Source organism: Oryzias latipes, chromosome 13 (assembly GCF_053564925.1).
Source record: "Oryzias latipes strain Hd-rR chromosome 13, Olatipes_Hd-rR_3.1".
NCBI lineage: Eukaryota > Metazoa > Chordata > Actinopteri > Beloniformes > Adrianichthyidae > Oryzias > Oryzias latipes.
The window spans coordinates 10,582,747-10,603,746 of NC_136249.1; the positions used below are offsets into that span (position 1 = coordinate 10,582,747).

The window sequence follows — 21,000 nt, forward strand, 5'->3', positions numbered from 1 at the left end:
ATCTGAGCTGGAACAAGGTGAGGGAAGTTTTGGGGAGTTTGTTCTGACATTTGTTTCCTAAGACAGTTTGCTAACTGTTAACCTAAACGTTGTTTTATACTGTTAGTCTTTTAATTGCAGTGTATTTAGTGAATAACCCCTGCATGGACATTTTTGATGGGATTTGCCAAAAACAAATGGCAAACTAAAAAAGAATGTGGTGAAATCATCCGCCTGCTGCTGTCAATGGCACCAGGAGAACCTGTGGCTCTTTGAAATATCGTTTCTTAAAAGGATGAAGGGACTCCAGATTATTTCTGGAGGGGTCTTTGTGCCCAAAGGTCTGCCAGCGCTCTGAAGTCTAGAGGGAAGAGTTAGTCCACAACCTGCTGTTGTTTCTCACACACTTTTAGGCGCCTACGGTGTCCCTGACGTCTGAATAACGTCAACAATGCAAAAAGCTTTAAAGATCACAACCCAAAGTAATAAAGCAAAAACATTAATAAAAAAAATAAAACCTGACATTTTAGAAATCAAAACGCAATTTAAAAAAAATTAAACAAAAAAATTAAAAAGGAAACGTTTCAGAAAACAAATCAAAATGAAACCAAAGGAGAAACCTAAAAAAGGGGGTATTATGGGATGTCCCTGATTGGATGATGATGTTTGAGTTTTGTAGAAGAGAGAAAGCAGAACAATGTTTTACCTGAACTGTGGTAAAGAGTTGATGGAGCAATCCTCAAACTTTAGCCAGAAGCTTAAAGACCCACTCCAATCACCTTTTGATTGACAGTGGGGCGTTCCCAGTGGGGCGTTCCCAGTGGGGCGTTCCCAGTGGGGCGTTCCCAGTGGGGCGTTCCCAGTGGGGCGTGCCCAGTGGGGCGTGCCCAGTGGGGCGTGCCCAGTGGTCTTTGAGTTCTGATTATGCAGATTTAAGCCAAGTCTAAAAGCCTGTGTCGCTTTCTAGGACATGGTTTCTGCAGAGCGGCAGGAATTCAATAGAAGTTCCACCAATGAGTTGTGGGCGGGACTGTGGATGGGGAAGTAAGCCTCCGCTGATATCCCATCATCCCTTTGTTACACTACCTCCTGCCCCCCACAACTTCCAACCTAACATTAGCGGTGTAGCAGAAACGATGAGCAATATTGGAGGTCCAGCCGTAGAGTTCTGATCCAGATTCCAGCTCAGACGAGGAAAATGAAGACGTTCATGGATCCATTTGTCTCCAGGTGGATGTATCAGAGCAGGGAGCTTGTGGCTCGCCCATTTCACTTAATGTGTCAAAAGAGAGAGTCTTGTCAAACATCATTATTTTCATCTGCTCCTGATTCATCCTGATTCATTAAAAACAAAAAGGATTACTCACAAATGCAGTTTGTTTTAAATTATTTAATATATATGTCCTCCATCACGACAAAAAACATTTTTCATTCCTATTAACTAGGGTTGAAAAGGTGAACAAATGTCATCATCCAATCAGTGATGTCCTGTTTACCCACCTTTTCTGGTTTATTTGCTTCATTTTTTTTAACATTTCATTTTGATTTCAAGAGATAAATTTCTTTTTTTTTTTTTTGTTTCATATTTGCAATTGTGTTTTGGTGTCTGAAATTTCGTTTTGATTAAAGTGTGTTTGTTGTTGTGATCTTTATATATTTGCACTGAGGATTTGTACTTCAGGGCCACCGTACTTTTCTGAGACAAACGAATGGATCCGTCTGCTGCTGCCTCTCCCCTCAGCAGAGCCTCTGACTGCCGCTCGTCCTTCTGATGTAATCTGAGTAATTCAGACTCTCATTACTATATTTAGTTGCTAAAAGCAGCAAAGTTCATTCTAAAATGCGTCTTTCACTGGCTTTTGTCTACATTCCTATCCCTCAGTCTTAGGTTGGGACATTTCCAAAGGCACTTTTTTAGTCTCCGTGACCTTTTTAAAAAAGAAACAAAAGGTCGTCTTCTAGTTGAAGATCTTCTAAGGAGTCGTAGGAACCAGCATGCTCCTCTTCCCTTAGTAGCATCAGCAGCACTTAGGCTTGAAGGCAATGTTGTTGGCTGTGCCTGCTTCTGGAAACTTTGAACTGGCTGAAACAAAATTCATCCCCCCCACCACCACCCCCCCCCCCCCCCATTTCTGTCCCTGTCGTCGTCCTCCTCCTCCTCTTCCTCTCATGCTATCTTCAAGAAGACAATAACTCAACTTCTGCTTCAGCATGTCTGTCGACTCTTCTCTGCTGAAATGAAACGGCCTGACTTTTCTTGACTTGGCCTGCTTAATCGAGTCCAGTGTAGTAGTGGAGTAGAAGGTATGTAGAGAACTGAACCCAGAACCAGAACCACTCTAGGAGGACTTTTTCTTTGTCTGCACTGCACACCGTCACAACTAAACATAATCCCTCCTGCTATTGTCTGCGTCTGAACTGCTTAGCAAATATTCCAGTACCAAATAAAAAACCAAAAATGTCAAACTAGTAATGAGTTGGTTGCCTCCCAAACCCCTTTAAAACTGGCAGCATCGTTTTACTAAAACTATTTCTAGTTTTCCATGCGTTTGTGGGAGAAAATCCCCCTTTATGTCGGCCACAGCTCACAAAGCATTGTGGGTATTTCACGTGACTGAAGCTGTGGACATATTTGTAGTTTTGCAAACCTGCTTCACTTAAAGACCCACTCCAAAAAAAAAAGTTTTTTGTGTTTTTAACGTTTTTGTGGCAACTTTCTCATGATGCAGGTTTATTTTCAGAATATATTCAGCTCAAAGTTGCATTTCTGAGGATTTATTTCAATTCTTGTGAATCGAGCAAACGGCTTGAAAAAGAGCTTCGTGGGATGAAGAAAATGCGCTCGGCAGGCCACAACCCCCCTGCTATGAGATCTATGAGCAACAGGGAGGGGAAGAGGGGGCGGGGTTGCTCCATGCCTATGGTCCTGTCCACATCTTGGAGCCAAATTTCTGATAAACTACACCGCTTGGCAGAAACTCTTTCCTATTTTTTTCTATCTTTTGGCTAAAATCGGCACAATTGTAATTAAAATACCACTGGAAACACTTTTACAATAGATCAAAGATGGTGGGAGTGGGTCCTCAAGTGTTACAGTTACAGGCTGATCAGAATCCCGTTCCGGGGTTTTCCGTGGTAAATGAATCCGATCCTTTTAGAATATCTGGATTATATGCCATGTGAGGGAGCGAACACGCGACAGTCCCTCTGACTTTAGAGGAGTTGGTTCTCTACATACGTTTCCAACGTGTCCAGGTAGACGTTTCGGGTGGCTGGATGGTTGGGACCATTATTCCCCAATAGCTGTCTTTCTTTGTGTCCCCTTCCTCATTTCTTCATTTCTTTCCACATAAGTGGAGATCTGTCACATAGACCGCTGCTCCCGAGCAATTTAGAGTAGCCCGTAGCGTTTAAACCTTTAGTTAGCCCTCTTTGCCTTACGGATGGCCTCCAACCCGATAGCAAGGCCTGCAGCCTATTTATAAATCTGGACTGTATTCGTCTCCGCCTGTCAGGAATGGTCCCATCCGTCAGCCAGTGAAATAACCCCGAGGTCAGTTTTTTTGTTTGTTTTTTTAAACAAACCCGGCTTCTGTGGCCTCGCCCTAGGAGAGCCCCGTTTTTGCGGGTCCGGCGGCCGTCTGACCCGTCGGTTCTTGTGGTGTTCCCCCCGCAGGTGGACAAGCTTGAAGCCTCCGAGTCTCTGAGGAAACAGGAGGAGCAGGCCACCGAGTCTCAGCCCATCGTTTACGGTAAGAAGACCCAGACTCGTCGGTTTGTGCAACGCCGCCATAACCAACCGTTGCTCCTTCCGCCGCAGGCACACCCCAGCTCATGCTCACCGCGGGGCCCAACGTAGCCGTGCCCCCTCAGCAGGCGTACGGCTACGGCTACCCAGCTGCCCCGGGCTACGGCCAGCCGCCACAGCCCAGCTTCGGCTACGGCATGTGAACGCCCCCACCTCCCAGCTCCTTTCCTCTCATCCGTCGTCTCTTTGTGTTCACCTCACCAGCTTCCCATGGTCTTCTACTCACAACAGGGGCCACAAGCGAGCAACAGCCCACTCTGGTTTCCACCACTTTGATTTTTATTTTATTTTATTTTTTGTTTATTCAAGAAAGAGATGTCGTCTCAATGAAGGACTTTTTATTTGCGTCTGAAAGAGTTTGGACCATGTTTGTTTTCACATTCCATATTTATTATTAATGTAGTCATTTTTTCTCGGGTGTACGTTTATACTTTGTGTTGTTGTTTTTTTTAAGTGGTTTGTGCAGAAGTGGACTTGTTAAAGCAGCGAACCTTTGAAGTAGGTGGAGGAGCATTGGACTTTGCACTCATGAAGAAACAGACGAGCTCTGGCGTCTGCCGTACTGACCGTGTGATCGGCTTCCATCGTCTCATCTGTCCGTCTAGTTGTATATTCCTAAAGGGGGGGGAGGGGTTACAAATAATATGAAACGTATAGCGCCACTGAAATGGCTACGACTAGTCACACTAAGTAATGATAGTATATTCTGCACAGGAGTGTCGCTTTATGGAGTTCAAATGCATACAGAAGTATGTCACTGTGTGACTGAGGGTGTGTGTGTGTGTGTGCATGTGTGACCTGAAGGTCTAAAATTTAAAATGGGGGGGGGGATAAAGAGGTAACCCGCCCCACCAGCCTGCAGAGGCCTGTCCACTCCACCCTCCTAGATATTTGCTCTTCTTCATGGCTCCATGTATAAGGTGACCTCTTGTGCCGTGTACAGTGTTTTGTGTGGGACTGTGTTTGTGTACTTGCAAGGACGGGACCACGGTTAACCGCCTCCCCCCCTAACCCGGGGTGTGGGGGCTGGAACTGCGCCGCGTGTGTGTATGTGTGTGTATTTACTCTGAATCCTCTTCGTACCGAGGCCCGTGTATGCCAGGTGTTGCCGTGTTTTCCCTCGGTCTCCAGAACCTTTTTGTTTTTTTTTGTTTTCCCCCCCCCCCCGAAGGGGAACATGACAAACTGGAAACGCCCCCGCCCCCCCCTGCCCCTGTCCTGTGTGAAACAGAGGAAGGCAGGCTGGTGGATCCCTCCATTTAAAGACTCCATAAACACTCCTGTAGGTTGTGTGTTTAGATGGTTATGATGAAGAAATAAGGTCTCTGCCTCCAGGTGTTTGTCGAGAACGGTCTGGAATAAGAGCCTGTTATTTACCTTGATGTACTTCAATTCCTTCCATGCTTTAAAGCTGTGTGTGTAAAGTGTCATCCTAACCCTAAACATAAGTTCGATTCCTTTTGGTTGTCATGGATATTAATGATGAAGAGGATCTGTCATTGATACATGAAAGAATATGACTTCAGTGAAAGGGAAATACTAGCCTAAATAAAAGTGGGAAAATAGCCCCCGGTCTCTTGTGTTTGTGTGCTCCGGCGACGTGCTTCACTGTAAATGACGGGTCTGTCTGCAACCTTTTACACCAAAACAGCCATTTGGTCCAGTTTCTTACCAGAACCCAGCAGGGGTTGGAAAGTTCCTCTTTGCTGTTTCCAAAAAGAAAAAGCACCTTATTTATATTTCTGTGCCATCCATCCATTCTCTTCCTGCGTTGTGGGGGCAGCAATCTAAATGAAGATGCCCACACTTCCCTCGCCCCGGTCACTTCCTCCAGCTCCTCTGGGGGGACTCCCAGACGTTTCCAGGCCAACCGAGAGACGTAGTCCCATGTCCAACTGGGTCTCTGCCGCAGAGGCACCCGCCTTTGACTGCCACCCAAACCATGTTGCACCGGCCCCTTTCGAGGTTCCTTTACGGGTGGTAAGCCCATGGGAGACCGTTTCCACGTCGTTCCTTTGGGCTGTTCTTGATAATCCTGTTTTTCTTTTTTATCATATTTTGTCCTCATTGCAAGTTATTAAAATTATGAACTGGCCAATCAGATGCTTTGATGAAAGGAGGCGGTGCCTGCTGTCCCCCACATCCAACATTTGAAGCGTTTTTGACAGGTTTCGTATATCCAGGACTGGACTTCCAACAATCTCACGCTTGTCGAGACTGGTTGCCATAGAAACGCCCATTCAGACCTACTTGGACCAATCACTGCTCACTGACATCGTCTGGATCCAACATAATGGCGTCCGTAATGCAAAAAAGCGGCGACTAAATTGGTTGGAGCTGGAAGTAAACCATTTTCTTTAGGTAATGTCACGCTCACTCAGTCCAGTTCTCATATACAGTCAATGATTTCTACTCAAAAAGTCAAATATCATTTATTTTAATTAATAATCAAAATGTGAGAATTCTGTAAAAGGTTTCGTGACTGAGGTGTCTTTTCTTCGCAGAACCAAACTCCGGTTCCTCTCAGTTCTTCAAATGGGGCTGAAATAATTTCTGAGCCTTTCTTTCCACTTGAGCGCAGTATTTTTCCGAGAGACCCACATTCCTGCACATGGAGAGGTTCTGGTTAGTGCTGCAGAGTTGCAGGTCCACATGTTGAAAAACCACATTTACCTAAGCTGCTGCAGCTTCTTCTCTTTGATTTCAGCCAGCTTCATTTGTCTGTGCCTGGCCTCCTCCATCTGCCGGTCGGCCTCCTTGAAGGTTTCTTTGCGCCTGGCGGCGGCTGAGCGCTCGCGCTCCTTCACCTGCTGACGGATGGCCAGCGCGTGCTGCTGTGCCTTCTCACGCTTCCTCTCCTCGTTCTCTTTCTGCTTGGCCATCTCCTCTTGTTGGACCCTATAGTGGGGGGAGGGAGCACAACAGCCAGTTAAGATGTAGATCTTTTTTTCCCCTCCAATCCAACAGTTCTGTCTGGGTCTCACTCCAGGACTCTCTCGAATGCGGCCTTCTCCCGGCCGGCCTCGATGGACAGGCAGTGCTCTTTGTTCTGAACTTGTTCCAGGCGGGCAGCCCTCAGTTTTGCTTCTTCACGCGCCTTCTTGATCGCCAGCTCTTTCTCCTTCTGCCTCCACCTTCTCTCCTCGGCTTCTTGGTTTCTCTTCGCCCGGATTTCATCCTGCCAAAGCCAGAGAAAGCAGAGGAAAAGGATGTCACTCCACGGCGGGGACACACTTTGGACAGATGGAGACCTTTTGGGACCTGCTCTGCTTTGTGGTCTTTGGCTCTTTGCTGCTGGGCCCTCAGCCTGGCAATTTCCATCTCCTTCTCCTTCTTGATCCGTTTTTGCTCGGCCTCGTACTCCGCCTCCCGCTCCTGGAAAAGGTCAAAAGAAGAAATTAACAAACGGAAGGGACTGAAGAAGAAGTATCTGTTAGAAACTCTCGGACCAGCTTCTTCTGCAGGTATTCCATGGCTCGTGTGTCAGCCAGTCTCTCCTCCTCAGCTCTCCTCTCCTTGGCTTTTGCAACCTCGGCGTTGATGCGTATGATCTCTTCCTGCAGAAGCTTCTTCTCCAGCATTTTCTTCTCCAGGGTCTGCAGAGATGACAAGCTTTCAGAGGGGAACTCCAGAGGGAAAAGTGCAGTTTTTCTTTGGACCGCACCTTTAGATCTTCAAGGTTCTTTCTGTCCTGGTCCTGACAGAGCTGAAGTTTCTCCTGCTCTTTTATCTCCTCTTGGAGTTGCCTTTCTTCCAGATTTAGCAGGATCTGGTCGCAGATTTCCTGCCTCCCCCTGAAACCCAACTTTGTCACTAAGTCCTCATCGACGCCGTTTGTGGTTTGGACACATTTATGAACGTTTCTTCAGAACTTCACCTGATCAGCTGCTGTTTGCGGAGCTCCTCCATCTTCTCCAAACTCTCCAAAGCCTTGCGGCGCTCCTTCTCCATCAGGGTGTCCAGGCGTTTCTCCTCCTCGGCCAGCTCCACCTTGATCTGTTCTTTCTCCTCGATCTGGGCGTCACACGTGGCTTGACACTGAGTGCCTAGAATCAGCTGGTGGGACAGCACACACACACCCAGGTTTCAGTCGCACTGTGGTGCATGGGAGGCCTCCCTTCACCTTCGGTTTCTCGGTGGCTTCCTACTTGGTTGAGCTGCTTGATCTCCTCCTCTTGCTCCATCTTCAAAGCCTCGGCCCGCTCCACCAGCCGCTGTGCACGTTTCTGAGCCTCCAGCTCCAGGTCGCTCAACTCCCGGTTCTTGCTTTGGGAAAGAGCCGCCTCCTGGATTCGACTCTTCTCCTCCTCAGCAGCTCTCTAAATCAAATAACGAGTTTATCGTTTTTCCTCAGGACTAAAGACTGATTTTTTGTTTTTCTTTGTAGTTTTGTTCAGTTCAATTTCAAAATACTTCATTAATCGTTAAAGGACATAAAGTTATAGGAAGTCTACCAATCTTTCCTCCCTCTCCTTCTGGTAGGTCTTTCTCAGGGCTTCTCTCTCCTCCTGGGTGAGAAAACGGGATGCTGAGGTGATCTGCTCAAACTCAGCTGATGGAAGAGTGATGGACTTTTTTGGAGGATCTTTTCGCGGGATCCTGGCAGAAGCAGAGTTTATTCTAATGTTATCAACTGAGATGAACATTTGATGTGCCCTTAATAGGTTTTAATCATCACTAATGGCAAAAAGTAGAATGTTAGTCCACCTGAGAGTGCGGATTAAGTCTTTGCTGATGATTAGAATTGTTTCCTCCTTGTGCTTCTCATGGGATGGATCCATTCCTCCAGTGGTGGAGTTCTCCTGCATGTTCAGATGAGAATCCGAAAGAAGTGAATGAGCAGCTGTTAGAGGAAAAAACTCTCCTTTAAAATGATAAAAAAAGTGACTATCAACACCGTAAATGGCATTTAAGAGACAAAACACGCTGACAAGTTTGTTATTTATAAGAAATGAATGTCCCTGTGATGGGATCACTAAAGTTTGCTCAACAAACAGTCTGAGAAACTGTGTTTGATTGACTTTGATTTGACTGATTGTGTTTTATTAACAATCTTTATGTAATTTCAGATTTATTTGATATATTTTAGACATAAGGAAAGGAAGTTAGTGGGCACCATCAAATCCCTTTAAATAGATTCAGATCTTCCCCTGAAAATATTGAATTAACTTTAGGAGCTCATTTATTCCAAAAACGAGAAACGATTGTCAAAGAACTGTAATTCTTCTGCGCTTTAATTTCCTGTTTATAATCAATGAGGTATCTCCGAACAGTCAATGCAACGGACTACATTACTTTAAAATATAATTAACAGTGATAAAGTAGTGAGGCCTGAAAAAACAATGAACACGTTTTGACTTCAAAACACAGAAATGTGATCATTTTTGAATGATTGGTTAAACCCAGATTTGTCTGCTTCAGAACTTTATTCACTTAAAAAAAGTCTCATCACACACATTTATCTATTTCTAATCTGCTTCCCCCCACATTCACCTTCTTCGGGCTGCTGAGCGGGGTTTTTTCCCCCTTGGGTCTGCAGGAGGGCATGTCTACGCAGAGATGAAGGGATGAAGATGGACCCGACGATGAGGATGGAGGTGTTGTTCCCACTGAACGTGTGGTCAACTAAAATAATCAAATATTTGCAGATATCTCTCCAAAAGGAACCCTGGAAAGAGAAAGAGAGAACTTGGCGTCCTTAAAGTCGTTTGCGTGCTGGTTGTTGGTGGTGGTTGTCATGGAAACGAATCCACTGATCCCAGGAAGAAGGAGGTGTCGGTAACGTCAGCTACACATTAGCTTCTCACGTGTAATAAATATAATATATAATAATACGTGAAAAAAATAACAACTTTCGTTTCTTATTTTCTAATAAAATTACCGTGCTATTCAATGAAAAGCTACTTAGCCACTGAATGGCGTTAACTAAAACGTTTTCAAAGTCTTCATCAGAACCATTGTTATTTGAATTAAAAAACAAAATTGTACCCTGTAGATATGTTAGTTCGTAATAAGTTGAGATATGATTGAGCGCGTGCTTTTCTGCTTATAAAAACAAGTGGAGAAGGCGCCTCCTCGTTGTAAAATGCAGCTTGGTGTCGCCCCCTGCCGGCGAGGAAAATATTTTTAAAGTGCTTTTTTTCTGATCCTAATATTTTTCTATGCCATTCAAAATTTATTTTTTAATTGTCTTATTTATACTGTGCGCATTTTTATCTATAGTATCGCTTTATTTGGCAAAAAATTAGTTTATTTTTGAATCCCCGCCCCTCCCCATTCATGTTTGTGCGGCAAATGTGGGCGGGGCCAGCCAGTCCACGTGACGCGGAAATTTTTCAGACAATCCGTGTCTTTTTTTTGTTTTTTTCATCCGCATCATGAGCTTTGAATCCAGGTCTATTCTTTGCAGGATTCACCGGGGCTGTTTCTCAAGACTGTTCGGGTATGTTGCAGCGCGGCACGCGGGCAAATAACTGTTTTTATTGACGTTAAATGACTTTTTGATCTGATAGATTTGCAGCAAAAGACGCGTGAAGGACTTCACACAATCACCTGTCCTGCTTTAGTGTGTGTTAGGTTTCTGCAAATGGGGGGCTCCCTCCCTACCCCCCCACTCCTACTTGGGCTTGAAGCCCCACCAACTGTGTGGAAACTGAAGGTCAAATATTGACCCATCATCAGCTGGAGGACTCCTTCAACAGCAAAGCACAAGAACATCAACAAGAACAACAAAAACAGCCCCTATTGCCCAACATGCTTTCCTGATGATGATCCAGCCTTTTTTTTTTTTTTTTTACTGCACATGCTCCTGACCCAGCCTGTCAGGTTGACCATTAACCTCAAACACTGATTGCAAACACCTCTGCTTTCGGCAGCCGTTGCTTCACAGCCACATCCAGAAGCAAAGTTCAGTGTCAGAGGAAGTCCGGGACTGTCTAGAGGCCGGAGGCTCTGTCCTGAGAGGAGCTGCAGCCATGGCCAAAGCCAGCTATGGATACTACAGAAGCACTATATTTCTTGCCATGTTTGTGGGCTACACGCTGTACTACTTCAGCAGAAAGACTTTCTCCTTTGTGATGCCTTCTGTCATGCAAGAAGTGAAGCTGGATAAGGATGATTTGGGTATGACATCTTTTTTTCTTCTTCTCACCTATATAATCTATGTATTTCTCAAAGGTCAAAGTTGTTTTGCTTGGTAAAAACTGGCTGTCATCCACCTTCTGCGTTGTGTGCTCTCCCCTCTGTATGCTTAGGCTTGATCACCAGCAGTCAGTCTTTGGCCTACGCTATCAGCAAGTTCATCAGCGGCGTGCTGTCAGACCGCATCAGCGCCCGCTGGCTCTTCTCCATTGGTCTGTTCGTGGTGGGAGGCATCAACGTGGTCTTCTCTTGGTCGTCCACGGTGGCCGTCTTCTCCGCCCTGTGGTTCTTCAACGGCCTCGGCCAGGGTTTGGGATGGCCTCCCTGTGGGCGGATCCTGCGCAAGGTACGGGGTCACGGCCGAGCACGGGGTCGGGGTCGAGGAGAGAAACAGCCACCATGATGGACTGGGGAGAACAAGTTAAAGGCACGAAATCAATAAGCTTAGAGCGTTCCATCTGCACTCCTATCATAATGCATGCTGCAGACTCAAATATTCAATTTACAGATTATCTTTTAAAATCATTGCCTTATAACAATCAATAATGTGCCTAAAATGTCTGTTTTGAGTTTAAAATTCACTTAAAATGATTATTTTTTCAAAGTAACAAACACTAACTTGTATTTTAACCTTTAAAAACAAACGGTTCACAGAAAAATAGCTGCATTTTCTTGTGAAAAGTAGGCAACTGTTCCAAAACTGCACTGGAGTTGAGTGACGGTTGTGCACAGCTGTGTGCATCATGTACAGTTTTCTGACATCTCTGCTGTGCCGTCAGTGGTTCGAGCCCTCCCAGTTCGGGACGTGGTGGGCCGTTCTCTCCTGCAGCATGAATCTGGCCGGCAGCTTGGGCCCGATCATCGCCACGGTGCTGGCAGAGAGCTACAGCTGGAGGGCCATCATGTGGGCGTCGGGGATGACCTGCGTGGCCCTCTCCGTTGTGTGTCTGCTGGTGATCAAGAACGAGCCAAAGGACGTCGGGCTGCCGAACATCGAGGCAGCGGCCGAGAAGAGCAAAGGAGGTGAGAACGGCCTCTTGAGGGGTGTGTTACCATGGCCCCTGTGGAGCTGAAAGGTCAGAGGTCGGGTGGACTCTGCATCCGTAATACCCCTCACATGGGATTCTGTCTGGAATGAAAAAAAAAAGAAGAGCAACACGATAAGAGGTTCAAACCCCTCAAACCTCACACCTCCATCATGAGGAAGTTGAAAATATTCTCCTTTCAGGCTCCTCCAGCGATGGAAGCACCCTGTCCGAGTTCCTGCTGTCGCCGTACCTCTGGGTGCTCTCCACGTCTTACCTGGTGGTATTCGGGGTGAAGACGGCCTGCACCGACTGGGGCCAGCTCTTTCTCATTCAGGACAAGGGCCAGTCCACACTCATGGGTATGGAGGAGACGTGGAGGGAGGCGCACTCCTTGGGGGGGGGCTGAGGCAACGGTTCCAGTCGAGTCTGTGCTCTTCTTCACAGGCAGCTCCTACATGAGCGCCCTGGAGGTCGGAGGCCTGGTGGGCAGCCTGGCAGCCGGTTATTTCTCGGACAAAGCAGTCGCCAAAGTAGGTTGGATTTTTTTTTATTTTTCTCCTTTTGAAACTCCAGCACTACCTTAAAGACCCCCTCTGACGAAAACGCCGTATTTAACATGTTCTTGTAGCATTTCTCTGCTGATGGAGAATAAAGATAATTCAGATTAAAGTATCACTTTTGAATATTTCTTTATCTAATTCGATGTGAGGAGCAGAAGAACAAATGACCTTTGAAAAAGAGTGTGGAAATACTCCTAGCGGGCCACAACTTCCCTGCTCTGCTCCATTCTGATGCCTCCACCTGTAGGAAAATAGCTCCGTGTACGCCTTTGTTTTCCTCGTCTGAGCTGAACTCTGGATCAGAACTGAACGGCTGGACGGCTGCAATACTGCTCGCCATTTTTGTTCCACCGCTAATGTTAGGTTGGATGGTGTGACGGGCTGTAAGCTAGCAGGAGCGCATGTAAACAAATGAGTGATGGAAACGGGGGGCGGGCTTGCTCCGCGCCAATGGTTACGCCTACAACTCAGAGTTGAATTTCTAATGAACTACTGCTGTTCTGCAGAAACTATGACTTTTTTAAATATATGTATATGTTGACTGAAAACAGCATAATCGTGGTTTAAAATACCAATCCAATCCACTTTATTTATATAGCACATGTCCAAACAGTTTCCAAAGTGCCGTACAGTGACTAGAATTATATAAAATTATTAAACAAAGTAAAAACAAGCAGAATACAATAATAAAAGGAATAAAAATAAGTTAAAAACACATGTAAAAACACAGAGGACCACACAACCACTAGGACCGCTTTGAGAGGAACTTTAACAATTACTTTGACCCATAAATGTCCCTAAAAATATGTGAAATTTGTTTTAAAAAATAATTTTTTCTTATACAAATATCACCAGATCAGTTCACTAGTTGAGAGAAAAGGAGAATTGTTTATTATTACAATATTTATACATATTGTGATCATTTTGTCAGTTTGAGATGCAAAAGTCTACCATTTATTAGACCTGATCGGGTTTGCAGGTAAGAGTTTTTCCAAAAATGGGGATTTTTGTGGCTCATTTTAATGGAAATGTATCCAAAGTGTCTATAGATTCAATTAAAAAGCAGCCATTGCTATCGATGTAAACAATCAACGGCCACTACCTCACATACGTTTTGGTCCTGTGTAAAATTAAGTTGCTTTTGGCCGTCAATATAGTATTTTCAGCTGTTTAACAAAGGCCTATATAAAACCTACTGTAATTTCTGCAATATTTTGTGTTTAATCTCAACCACAAAGCACCAAACATAATTATCTTTGGGACTTTGATTGCTAGGAGACTTATTGTTCTCAAATGGAAGGATCAAATTTCCTCCAACGTTAAAGATGTGGATAAATGATCTCTTACATTATTTGGTTTTGGAGAAAATTCACTTCTCTGCTAGAGGTTGTACACAAGATTTTTATACCACCTGGAAAAGGGTTAATGGCCTTCGAAGTGTGCATTATTACTTTTTAACGCACTTCGCGGAAGCAACCGTCCAACGCGAGGCTTCCACGGCGTGCGTTAAAAAGTAATAACGCACACTTCGAAGACCATTAACCCGCTTATACCATGGTCACTTTACAAAAGCAATACATATTAACCAGTTTTTAGTCCTTAATTCGTGTTTTTTTCCCGATTTGGATCGCTTTTCTTACAAAAAGCGGACTATTTGTTACGTGATGTGGCGCCGCACCACCACTGCACTCAATATTCGGCGATGTATATATGCTGATCTTTCTGATTGGTTGTATAAAGCATCAGTTCAGAGAGAAAGTTCATCTCTTACTGCTTGTTTTTGTCCAAATGATGAAGCAAAAGGTTGTTTTAAAGAAGCCGGCGCAGTGATACAAAACATTTAAGCTAGGTGACCGGAACTCATCAGGTTTTAACGCACACCCAGCAGCCAATCAGAATCGAGTATTTACCCGGACCATGAGATAAATTATATGAAGGACTTAGATGTCACTGCTGTTAGAATATTTAACGATTGACTCTTTATTTTGGAAATGTGCAGTTGAGTTTTATTTTCTTTTGAAAATGTATATTTTACAAAATATTTGTAGTTTGAAAGAGTAGTGCAGTAAGGGGAGGGAGGGGAGGGTGTGTGGGGACATGTAATCAGTTTTGTACACTTTGTCAAACTTGAATCCTTGTACCCTCTGTTTAAATTTGAAATACCAATAAAGAATTGCTGCTGCGTTACATTCATGCACACATTTGTTACTGATGAATGTAGAAAACAGTTTTCTCTTCTGTCTTTTCTGCACAGCAAGGGCAGAGACTCTACGGAAACCCTCGCCACTTCCTCCTGATCTGCATGATGGCTGGCATGTATGTGTCCATGTACCTGTTCAGAGTCACCGTTACTCCCGACAGCTCCAAGGTAACCCTGAGCCCCCCTTCGCTGCAGCGTTCACACACACACACACACACACAAAATTGCTCCCAAACAGGTGCCTCCTCCTCCTTTGCACCTTCAGGTGTGGATCCTGAGCCTGGGTGCTGCTTTCGGCTTCTCCTCCTACGGTCCAGTCGCGCTGTTTGGAGTCATAGCCATTGAGAGCGCCCCATCGAACTTCACTGGAACATCACACGCCATCGTTGCCCTGATGGCCAACGGTACGACCGCTTTTTAGTCCCCCCAGCAACATAAAAAAAAAAAAAGTGTTGGCAAAACGTTTTTGTTTCTTTTTTTCCCCCTGGAAGTTGGTGGCTTCCTCTCTGGGTTGCCCTTCAGCACCATAGCCAAGCACTACGGCTGGGAAACGGCCTTCTGGGTGGCAGAGGTCATCTGTCTGATCAGCGGCGTTGGATTCTTCCTGCTGCGCAACATCCAGACCAGGATGGGACGCGTGGCCAAGAAAGCCGACTAACGCCACCTCACTGCAGCCCGCATCCAGAGGAAAACGCCTCTTCTCTTTTTAAACACTTCAGTATTTTTAATGACTGCACATTCTGGGCCACAAACGCAACAAAAGCAGGATTTTTTCCTCGTCTCAGAAGAAATGTTTATAAATGTTGTAGCAAATAATTATAAATGCAAATTTAGGTTTTATGTTGTGACCTTTTTTTTATTTTTTTAAATATAATAATAATTTAATGCAAGTACCTGATCGATGGATAACTACATTTTCACACAGTTTAGACTTTAATCTGTCAAATATTTACAAAAAAACAAAGTATTTACATCACCAAAATGAACTGAAAAAAAGAACAAGCAGATGCACTTTTCTCCCCTCCCATCAGGGATCTTCCTCTTCTTATGGAGTCTAGGAACCGGCTCCAAAGTTCCCAGCTTTCTCTGCGACCTCCAGAGCACTTTTCAGGTTCTGATCGAAGAGTTCACACCTGCGAACAGAAACGGCAGCGGTGGAGGAGGGGAGGCTGAGCGGAGAGCGGGAAACACGGACACTCCTCGCGCTGTCGGTTACCTGATTGGCATTTCCAGGGAGTAGAACGGGTTCTTCAGAGCAAAATCTGAGTAGATCTCGTAAATCTTCTTCAGTAGAGCATCGATGCCCGACTGACGAGGATCAGCCAAAACGATGAACTTTATTCCTACGGGAACAAAGATCAGCACCAATCAGAAATCACATTCATTATACAAAGACAACCTTTTCAGTAGAATAATGCCAAAACACTCATGTGCCATAGAGTTAAAAACCCATTTATATGGTCATTTTGTGTTCATATAAATGGGCCTGTGAGTTTCTATGGAGATAACACACATCATTCCTAGCAGAGCTAAATGGAAAACACTAAACTAGAAGGGACAATAAAAAGCTCCAAACATGTGACCCGTGGAGTTTGTCATCTGTTCTCTCCAGTTTACTTTTCCAAACCAAAGGAACCGATTAGCTGTGAAATAACAAACTGCTCTCACTACGGTGGCCCTGATGTCCAAATCATTCCATTTAACATATTAAAGATCACAACGTCAATTTAAAAAATCAGAAGTCATTTTTAAAGTAATAAAAAAATGGAACGAACTAAAAACCGTACTCTTTTCCAACCTTCTGCCTTCCCCTCTTCTTCCAAACTCAAATTTTTTAACAAATCGCCTTGATTTCTGGAAATTCCTTTTGTTTTTTCCAAAACAATCCTTTTATTTATAGAAAGTTGTTTTGATTTTTAAAACGTAACGGTTCTACTTTCGTCATTTGTTTTGCTTTTTCTTTGGGTTGTGATTTTTGTTTTTCTCTGCCTCATCTTTTCGCGTTGAGTGATTTGCTCTTCAGGTCCACCGGATCGTATCCTACGCTTTACTAGTGAAGGTTACAAGCAGGCAGTGACAGCGACAGGCTGGCGGCCTGTGTAGGCTGACCCGTGCCTCGGCCCAACAGCAGCAGCAGGGACGGGCTCTGGCGAGGCAAAGAAAGGGAGGCAGCTTAAAATAAAAAAAGATGACGGAAAGGCGAGGGGAGGGGCTTAAACTCACCGCTTATGATCCCAGACTCCACAACTAACTAACAACGGCTTCTTAACAAGACATAGTTTTCATTAATATAATTCATTGGTTTTACTGGATTTTTTGAAAAGTGAAAAAAAAATAAAAGTGTATTTGTTTCCATCATCTCACTCATCTTAACTCTGGGTGTTTGACAGACGGAAACGTTTTTTCAAGGTTGTGGAAAATGGACAAAAGATCAAAGGAAACATCAGCGTCCATTTTAGAAAGAGGAGGAGGAAAAACACTCCAAGAAAAAAAGGAATACAGGCGATGTCCCAAATGAACACTCGGTAGATGGCAAATACCACCAAATTTACTGTTGCAGTAAAGTTTGGAGCAACATTTGGCTCATGAAGGTTTGCACTTCATTAGACTAGTCTTGTTAAGGAGCTTATTGGTGGATTTCATATAAGCTTCTCTGCTGTTCTCAAATACAGTCAATGCTTCAGATTCCATTAACACAATCGTTTGTCATTTTTTGTTTAGTTTTATGTGACACTTAAGCACAAAAAAACAGAAGAATATGTCCTTTAGTTTCCATTAATGTTCATGCATGAAGCCAACGGAAATGACCGGGATGATATCATTCATAGGTCATGTCAGGGTTGTATTCAGTTCATGAAAAAAATAAAAAACAACAAAATAAATGTGACAATTTTTCACCAAAATCAACCAGCCTTTAAAAAGAAAACACAAACGGATGCATGTTCAGTGTTTCGCCCAGGGCGTCAAACTAACCAGGATGGCCTCTGGAGACAGCAGGTTAAGAAAATGGATGGATGGATGGTTGGATGGATGGGTTATAACCAAAACATCAGTCTGACCTGTGAGGGTCTGGAAGCAGTGGAGTTTGAAGACGTCTGTCTCCAGCATCTCAATCCCTGAGCTGCCAACTTCAGGGGACAACTGTGAACCTATAGCAAACAACCTACGGGAAGAAAGAAGGACAAATCATGACGCTATCAGAAGCAGGAACCATGGTTTCTAACAATTATCTTAGGTTAGGACATCCTAAATCGGTTGTTTGTTCTCTACAATTATTTGAATGAACCCGAAACACTCACGAATGGAACATGGAGGCCAACATCAGCTTCTCGTTGGAGCTCAGACGAGCCCGTCCAAACCGTATGGAGACGGGATAATTCGCGGGGTCTTTGAGGTACTCGAGGGTGTCCTTCCCGTCCGCGGTGTTCTTCCCGATCACATCCACGCCATTGATGGACAGGAGCGCATGTCCCACTGCGCCGCCAAACCACCACTTCAGTTTCAAACAGCTCAGTAAAAGACCCGTTTTCAATCAAACGTTTAACAGGCTAAAAGTTATGTAATGCACTTGATTGTTTTGCGCATTCAGAGAGTTCAGATGTGTGTCGCTTTTGGTGAGGAGGCTAGCTGACGACAAGCTAACTCATTATTAATGTACCTTTAATTCCGTCCCGCTGTCCAAACGATACGATGACCTTTTCGTCGTGGTGCTTGAGGACCAAATCTAACGGATAGCTAAAGGTCTTCTCCACTTCACTCCGTGGGACGTAGTTGTCATATTGGTAAATTAAACCTCCAGCTTTATTCACTACGTAAACACTGAAAATCGCCATCTTTACGACGTCCGCCTCAGTTTACAGCTGACTAAATGTGTCACGTGACATCAACATCCGAACATGGTTGTTTTTTGTTGTCGTTGTTTTTTTTTTAAATACATTTATTTAAACCATATTCTTTTTCTGTTTGAATGTTTTCGTTGTGAGTAAAAATATAAATATAAATCGTATGAGGATTTTTAAAGGTTCGTCGACGAACTCAATGTCCCAGAATTCCTAATGTCATTTCCGCAGAAACAGGTTGTCCAAAGGACTGTTGCAAGGGCTCAACTTCCTTTCGATCCGACATCTTGACGAGGAAACATGGTGAGACCGAGTGTACCTTGACTTTTCGTTAGAAATTATGTTCTAAACATTATTGTTCACCCATTTTAATTTATAATAACATCAGACTTATTCCTTATTTTGCAAACATCTTAATATTTGTTTTAGTCTGAACGTTTAACAAGGAAATGTTCATACTTTTGGCCGTTACCAGCTAGCTTAATAGCTAACCCCTGTGCATTATCTCCCATGCTTTGAGGTGCTTTCTGGCTTGCAGACCACAGGACACGGGAGAGATATCGGAACTTATTAACGCCTGTTGTGGTCTATTTTAGACATTGTCACGGATTAATGCTCATAATCGGAAGATGTCAAAGGGATTACAACATATTTTTAATGTTTTCGGCGTTGAGGCCCTCACTTCAACAGATATTTGTTGTTCCACTGAACTATTGGGTCCACATGATCAGTCTCTGTCATAGGTATTAGCATAGAATAAAAGTAATAAAAAGACCAATGTTTTTCTTATTTTACCACACATGCGTCATTAGTTTTTAAACTGAACAATAAAACGTGATGCAGTAGCTTATAATTTAAGTATTAGTCTATTAAAACTTTGACATTTTTTCACGTTAGTCTTTTTTTTTTTTTACTTTAATTTGTAAATATGACAGGCTGAGTTTATTAAAGGGAACTTTTTTTTAATTTGATCCTGACATGAATGGTAGAGATTTGTTGAAACGCTCTTATGGGAGAATCCCCAACATTGAAACCATGTTGATGTTTTCCAGAAGTACAACTTTGTAGTATAAAACTTCATCTCTTTTTCAGCCTCCTAAGCAGGATAAGAAGAAGGATGCTGGGAAGTCCAAAAAGGACAAGGACCCAGTCAACAAGTCTGGAGGCAAAGCCAAGAAGAAGGTAAGTAAACATGAAGGATTATTTATAAAATAAAATAAAAACTCCCCTTTGCAGAACTTTCACACTGCACTGTTTTTGTGCCTGAGCAGAAGTGGTCCAAGGGAAAGGTGAGGGACAAGCTGAACAACTTGGTCCTCTTTGACAAAGCAACCTATGACAAGTTGTACAAAGAAGTCCCCAACTACAAGCTCATCACCCCCGCGGTTGTATCAGAAAGACTGAAGATCCGTGGCTCTCTGGCCAGGAATGCTCTCCAGGAGCTGCTGTCTAAAGGTGAACGCCGGCTTTTCCGTTCAGAACCACACATGTGGGGAGGGAAGAGCTCGCTTTAGTCTTTACAGATGGTAAAAATGTAAAAGCATACATTTAAAAAAAAAAAAAGAAAGTTTAGAACGTTTCCATGAAGGTTTTGTTTAAATTTAGGTGCTTTACGGGGTTGTAATGCAAACGTTTTGTGCTGTTTAGTGTTTATGAACTTACATGAAGGCTCTGCGACCGATATTCATTCATCAAAAGTGCTCTTTAGCGGTCCCTGTTGTTCAGGTGCTTGTGATCGATTTTAAAAAATGATGTTTGCATGGCTCGTTTATTTTTTGTTATGGTTATTCAAGTTCACAAACACAAAATGCTTGATGGGAGGCAAACGGCACAGCAGCAGATCATGTCAGGCAAAATGTAAATGTAATGGGGGTTCTGTATCTTTCTGTCTGAAAGCAGACTGAAATGTAACTGCATCATGAGTCATGATGATGTTTGTCGTTGTGTGGATGTGCACCACTTTAGTGTCACCAGGTGATTTACTGTCTCTGAGCTGCCTCACAGATTTGCTTCTCTTTGTCTACTCAAACATGAAATAATTTGTGATTCACTCCTAAAGATGCACATGCATTAGAGAGCACTCACAGCAATGTCCTGCTGTCTTCCAGGCATGATCAAGCTGGTCTCCAAACACAGAGCACAGCTGATCTACACGCGTAACACCAAGGGTGGAGATGAGGAAACAGCAGAAAAGGCATAATCGGGTACTGCAAAGTTGCAGCTTGCATTTCTGTGCCTTCTAGGTCTGCTCTCTAATCACTGATTGTATTTTTCTTTTGCAGGGTCTCCTGTTTCTTTCCTGTGACCTGTTTGTAATGAAAGGTGTAATAAAAATCTAAAAACAGTTGTTTGAGGATCCTGTGTGTTTGGTTACAAACATGAATTCTTATTGACTTCTAGATGGTGATTCAAAGTAGAAATCTTCAAAAAGTGTAAAAGAGCAGCA

General features: G+C 43.8%; 5 protein-coding genes across 11 annotated transcripts in view; 3 read left to right on the forward strand and 2 right to left on the reverse strand.

The window, feature by feature from the left end:
* LOC101157554 (clathrin heavy chain 1) overlaps positions 1–5,353 on the forward strand; it is a 33,146-nt gene extending 27,793 nt beyond the window's left edge. For both annotated transcript variants that reach the window (XM_011482875.4, XM_004075853.5), the window contains 2 exons: positions 3,656–3,731; positions 3,800–5,353. In XM_011482875.4, coding sequence (XP_011481177.1) covers positions 3,656–3,731; positions 3,800–3,930 — 207 coding nt within the window. In that variant the 3' untranslated portion in view covers positions 3,931–5,353. The remainder of the gene's footprint in view (positions 1–3,655; positions 3,732–3,799) is intronic.
* An 840-nt stretch (positions 5,354–6,193) lies between these two features.
* cfap45 (cilia and flagella associated protein 45) lies at positions 6,194–9,908 on the reverse strand. 3 transcript variants are annotated; one of them, XM_078929894.1, is made up of 12 exons: positions 9,776–9,908; positions 9,281–9,455; positions 8,495–8,589; positions 8,242–8,386; positions 7,936–8,106; positions 7,665–7,843; positions 7,452–7,581; positions 7,237–7,383; positions 7,049–7,162; positions 6,772–6,965; positions 6,461–6,685; positions 6,194–6,392 (listed from the first exon to the last, which is right to left on the reverse strand). In XM_078929894.1, exons 2-12 carry the CDS (start codon positions 9,332–9,334, stop codon positions 6,311–6,313), a joined length of 1,536 nt encoding a protein of 511 aa, XP_078786020.1. In that variant the 5' UTR covers positions 9,335–9,455; positions 9,776–9,908; the 3' UTR covers positions 6,194–6,310. The 3 variants fall into 3 exon arrangements, with proteins under 3 accessions (XP_078786020.1, XP_023817754.1, XP_078786021.1); XM_023961986.2 differs by lacking the exon at positions 9,776–9,908 and having other exon boundaries at positions 9,281–9,532; XM_078929895.1 differs by lacking the exon at positions 9,776–9,908 and having other exon boundaries at positions 8,495–8,630; positions 9,281–9,411.
* Positions 9,549–16,297, forward strand: slc37a4a (solute carrier family 37 member 4a). Of its 3 annotated transcripts, XM_078929896.1 has the most exons (10): positions 9,549–9,565; positions 10,197–10,229; positions 10,300–10,909; positions 11,041–11,273; positions 11,707–11,950; positions 12,156–12,314; positions 12,400–12,485; positions 14,770–14,883; positions 14,981–15,119; positions 15,207–16,297. In XM_078929896.1, the coding sequence occupies exons 3-10, from the start codon at positions 10,762–10,764 to the stop codon at positions 15,371–15,373; spliced, it is 1,290 nt and encodes a 429-aa protein (XP_078786022.1). In that variant the 5' UTR covers positions 9,549–9,565; positions 10,197–10,229; positions 10,300–10,761; the 3' UTR covers positions 15,374–16,297. The 3 variants fall into 3 exon arrangements, with proteins under 3 accessions (XP_078786022.1, XP_023817755.1, XP_004075896.1); XM_023961987.2 differs by lacking the exon at positions 9,549–9,565 and having other exon boundaries at positions 10,093–10,229; XM_004075848.5 differs by lacking the exon at positions 9,549–9,565 and having other exon boundaries at positions 10,100–10,909.
* Positions 15,630–18,624, reverse strand: trappc4 (trafficking protein particle complex subunit 4). Its single transcript, XM_004075851.5, has 5 exons — positions 18,374–18,624; positions 18,015–18,189; positions 17,775–17,878; positions 15,932–16,058; positions 15,630–15,848 (listed from the first exon to the last, which is right to left on the reverse strand). Exons 1-5 carry the CDS (start codon positions 18,546–18,548, stop codon positions 15,770–15,772), a joined length of 660 nt encoding a protein of 219 aa, XP_004075899.1. The 5' UTR covers positions 18,549–18,624; the 3' UTR covers positions 15,630–15,769.
* rps25 (ribosomal protein S25) lies at positions 18,358–20,898 on the forward strand. 2 transcript variants are annotated; one of them, XM_011482877.4, is made up of 6 exons: positions 18,358–18,497; positions 18,786–18,857; positions 19,647–19,736; positions 19,826–20,009; positions 20,663–20,758; positions 20,837–20,898. In XM_011482877.4, exons 2-5 carry the CDS (start codon positions 18,855–18,857, stop codon positions 20,752–20,754), a joined length of 369 nt encoding a protein of 122 aa, XP_011481179.1. In that variant the 5' UTR covers positions 18,358–18,497; positions 18,786–18,854; the 3' UTR covers positions 20,755–20,758; positions 20,837–20,898. The 2 variants fall into 2 exon arrangements, with proteins under 2 accessions (XP_011481179.1, XP_020564109.1); XM_020708450.2 differs by lacking the exon at positions 18,358–18,497 and adding an exon at positions 18,660–18,693.
* Positions 20,899–21,000: the final 102 nt, after the last annotated feature.

Bases quoted from the DNA above. Each gene is read 5' to 3' on its own strand.
- cfap45 (XM_078929894.1), bottom strand. From the start codon at position 9,334: ATGCCCTCCTGCAGACCCAAGGGGGAAAAAACCCCGCTCAGCAGCCCG. The intron at 7,582-7,664 runs GTGAAGTTCTGA...GTTGGGTTTCAG, and splicing joins CGCAAACAGCAGCTGATCAG to GGGGAGGCAGGAAATCTGCG. The intron at 7,384-7,451 runs GTGCGGTCCAAA...TCATCTCTGCAG, and splicing joins AGAACCTTGAAGATCTAAAG to ACCCTGGAGAAGAAAATGCT.
- slc37a4a (XM_078929896.1), top strand. From the start codon at position 10,762: ATGGCCAAAGCCAGCTATGGATACTACAGAAGCACTATATTTCTTGCC. The intron at 11,951-12,155 runs GTGAGAACGGCC...TTCTCCTTTCAG, and splicing joins GGCCGAGAAGAGCAAAGGAG to GCTCCTCCAGCGATGGAAGC. The intron at 15,120-15,206 runs GTACGACCGCTT...TCCCCCTGGAAG, and splicing joins CGTTGCCCTGATGGCCAACG to TTGGTGGCTTCCTCTCTGGG.
- trappc4 (XM_004075851.5), bottom strand. From the start codon at position 18,548: ATGGCGATTTTCAGTGTTTACGTAGTGAATAAAGCTGGAGGTTTAATT. The intron at 16,059-17,774 runs GTCAGACTGATG...TTGTTCCCGTAG, and splicing joins CTGCTTCCAGACCCTCACAG to GAATAAAGTTCATCGTTTTG. The intron at 15,849-15,931 runs GTAACCGACAGC...TTCTGTTCGCAG, and splicing joins TCCCTGGAAATGCCAATCAG to GTGTGAACTCTTCGATCAGA.
- rps25 (XM_011482877.4), top strand. The intron at 19,737-19,825 runs GTAAGTAAACAT...GTGCCTGAGCAG, and splicing joins GAGGCAAAGCCAAGAAGAAG to AAGTGGTCCAAGGGAAAGGT. The intron at 20,010-20,662 runs GTGAACGCCGGC...GCTGTCTTCCAG, and splicing joins CCAGGAGCTGCTGTCTAAAG to GCATGATCAAGCTGGTCTCC.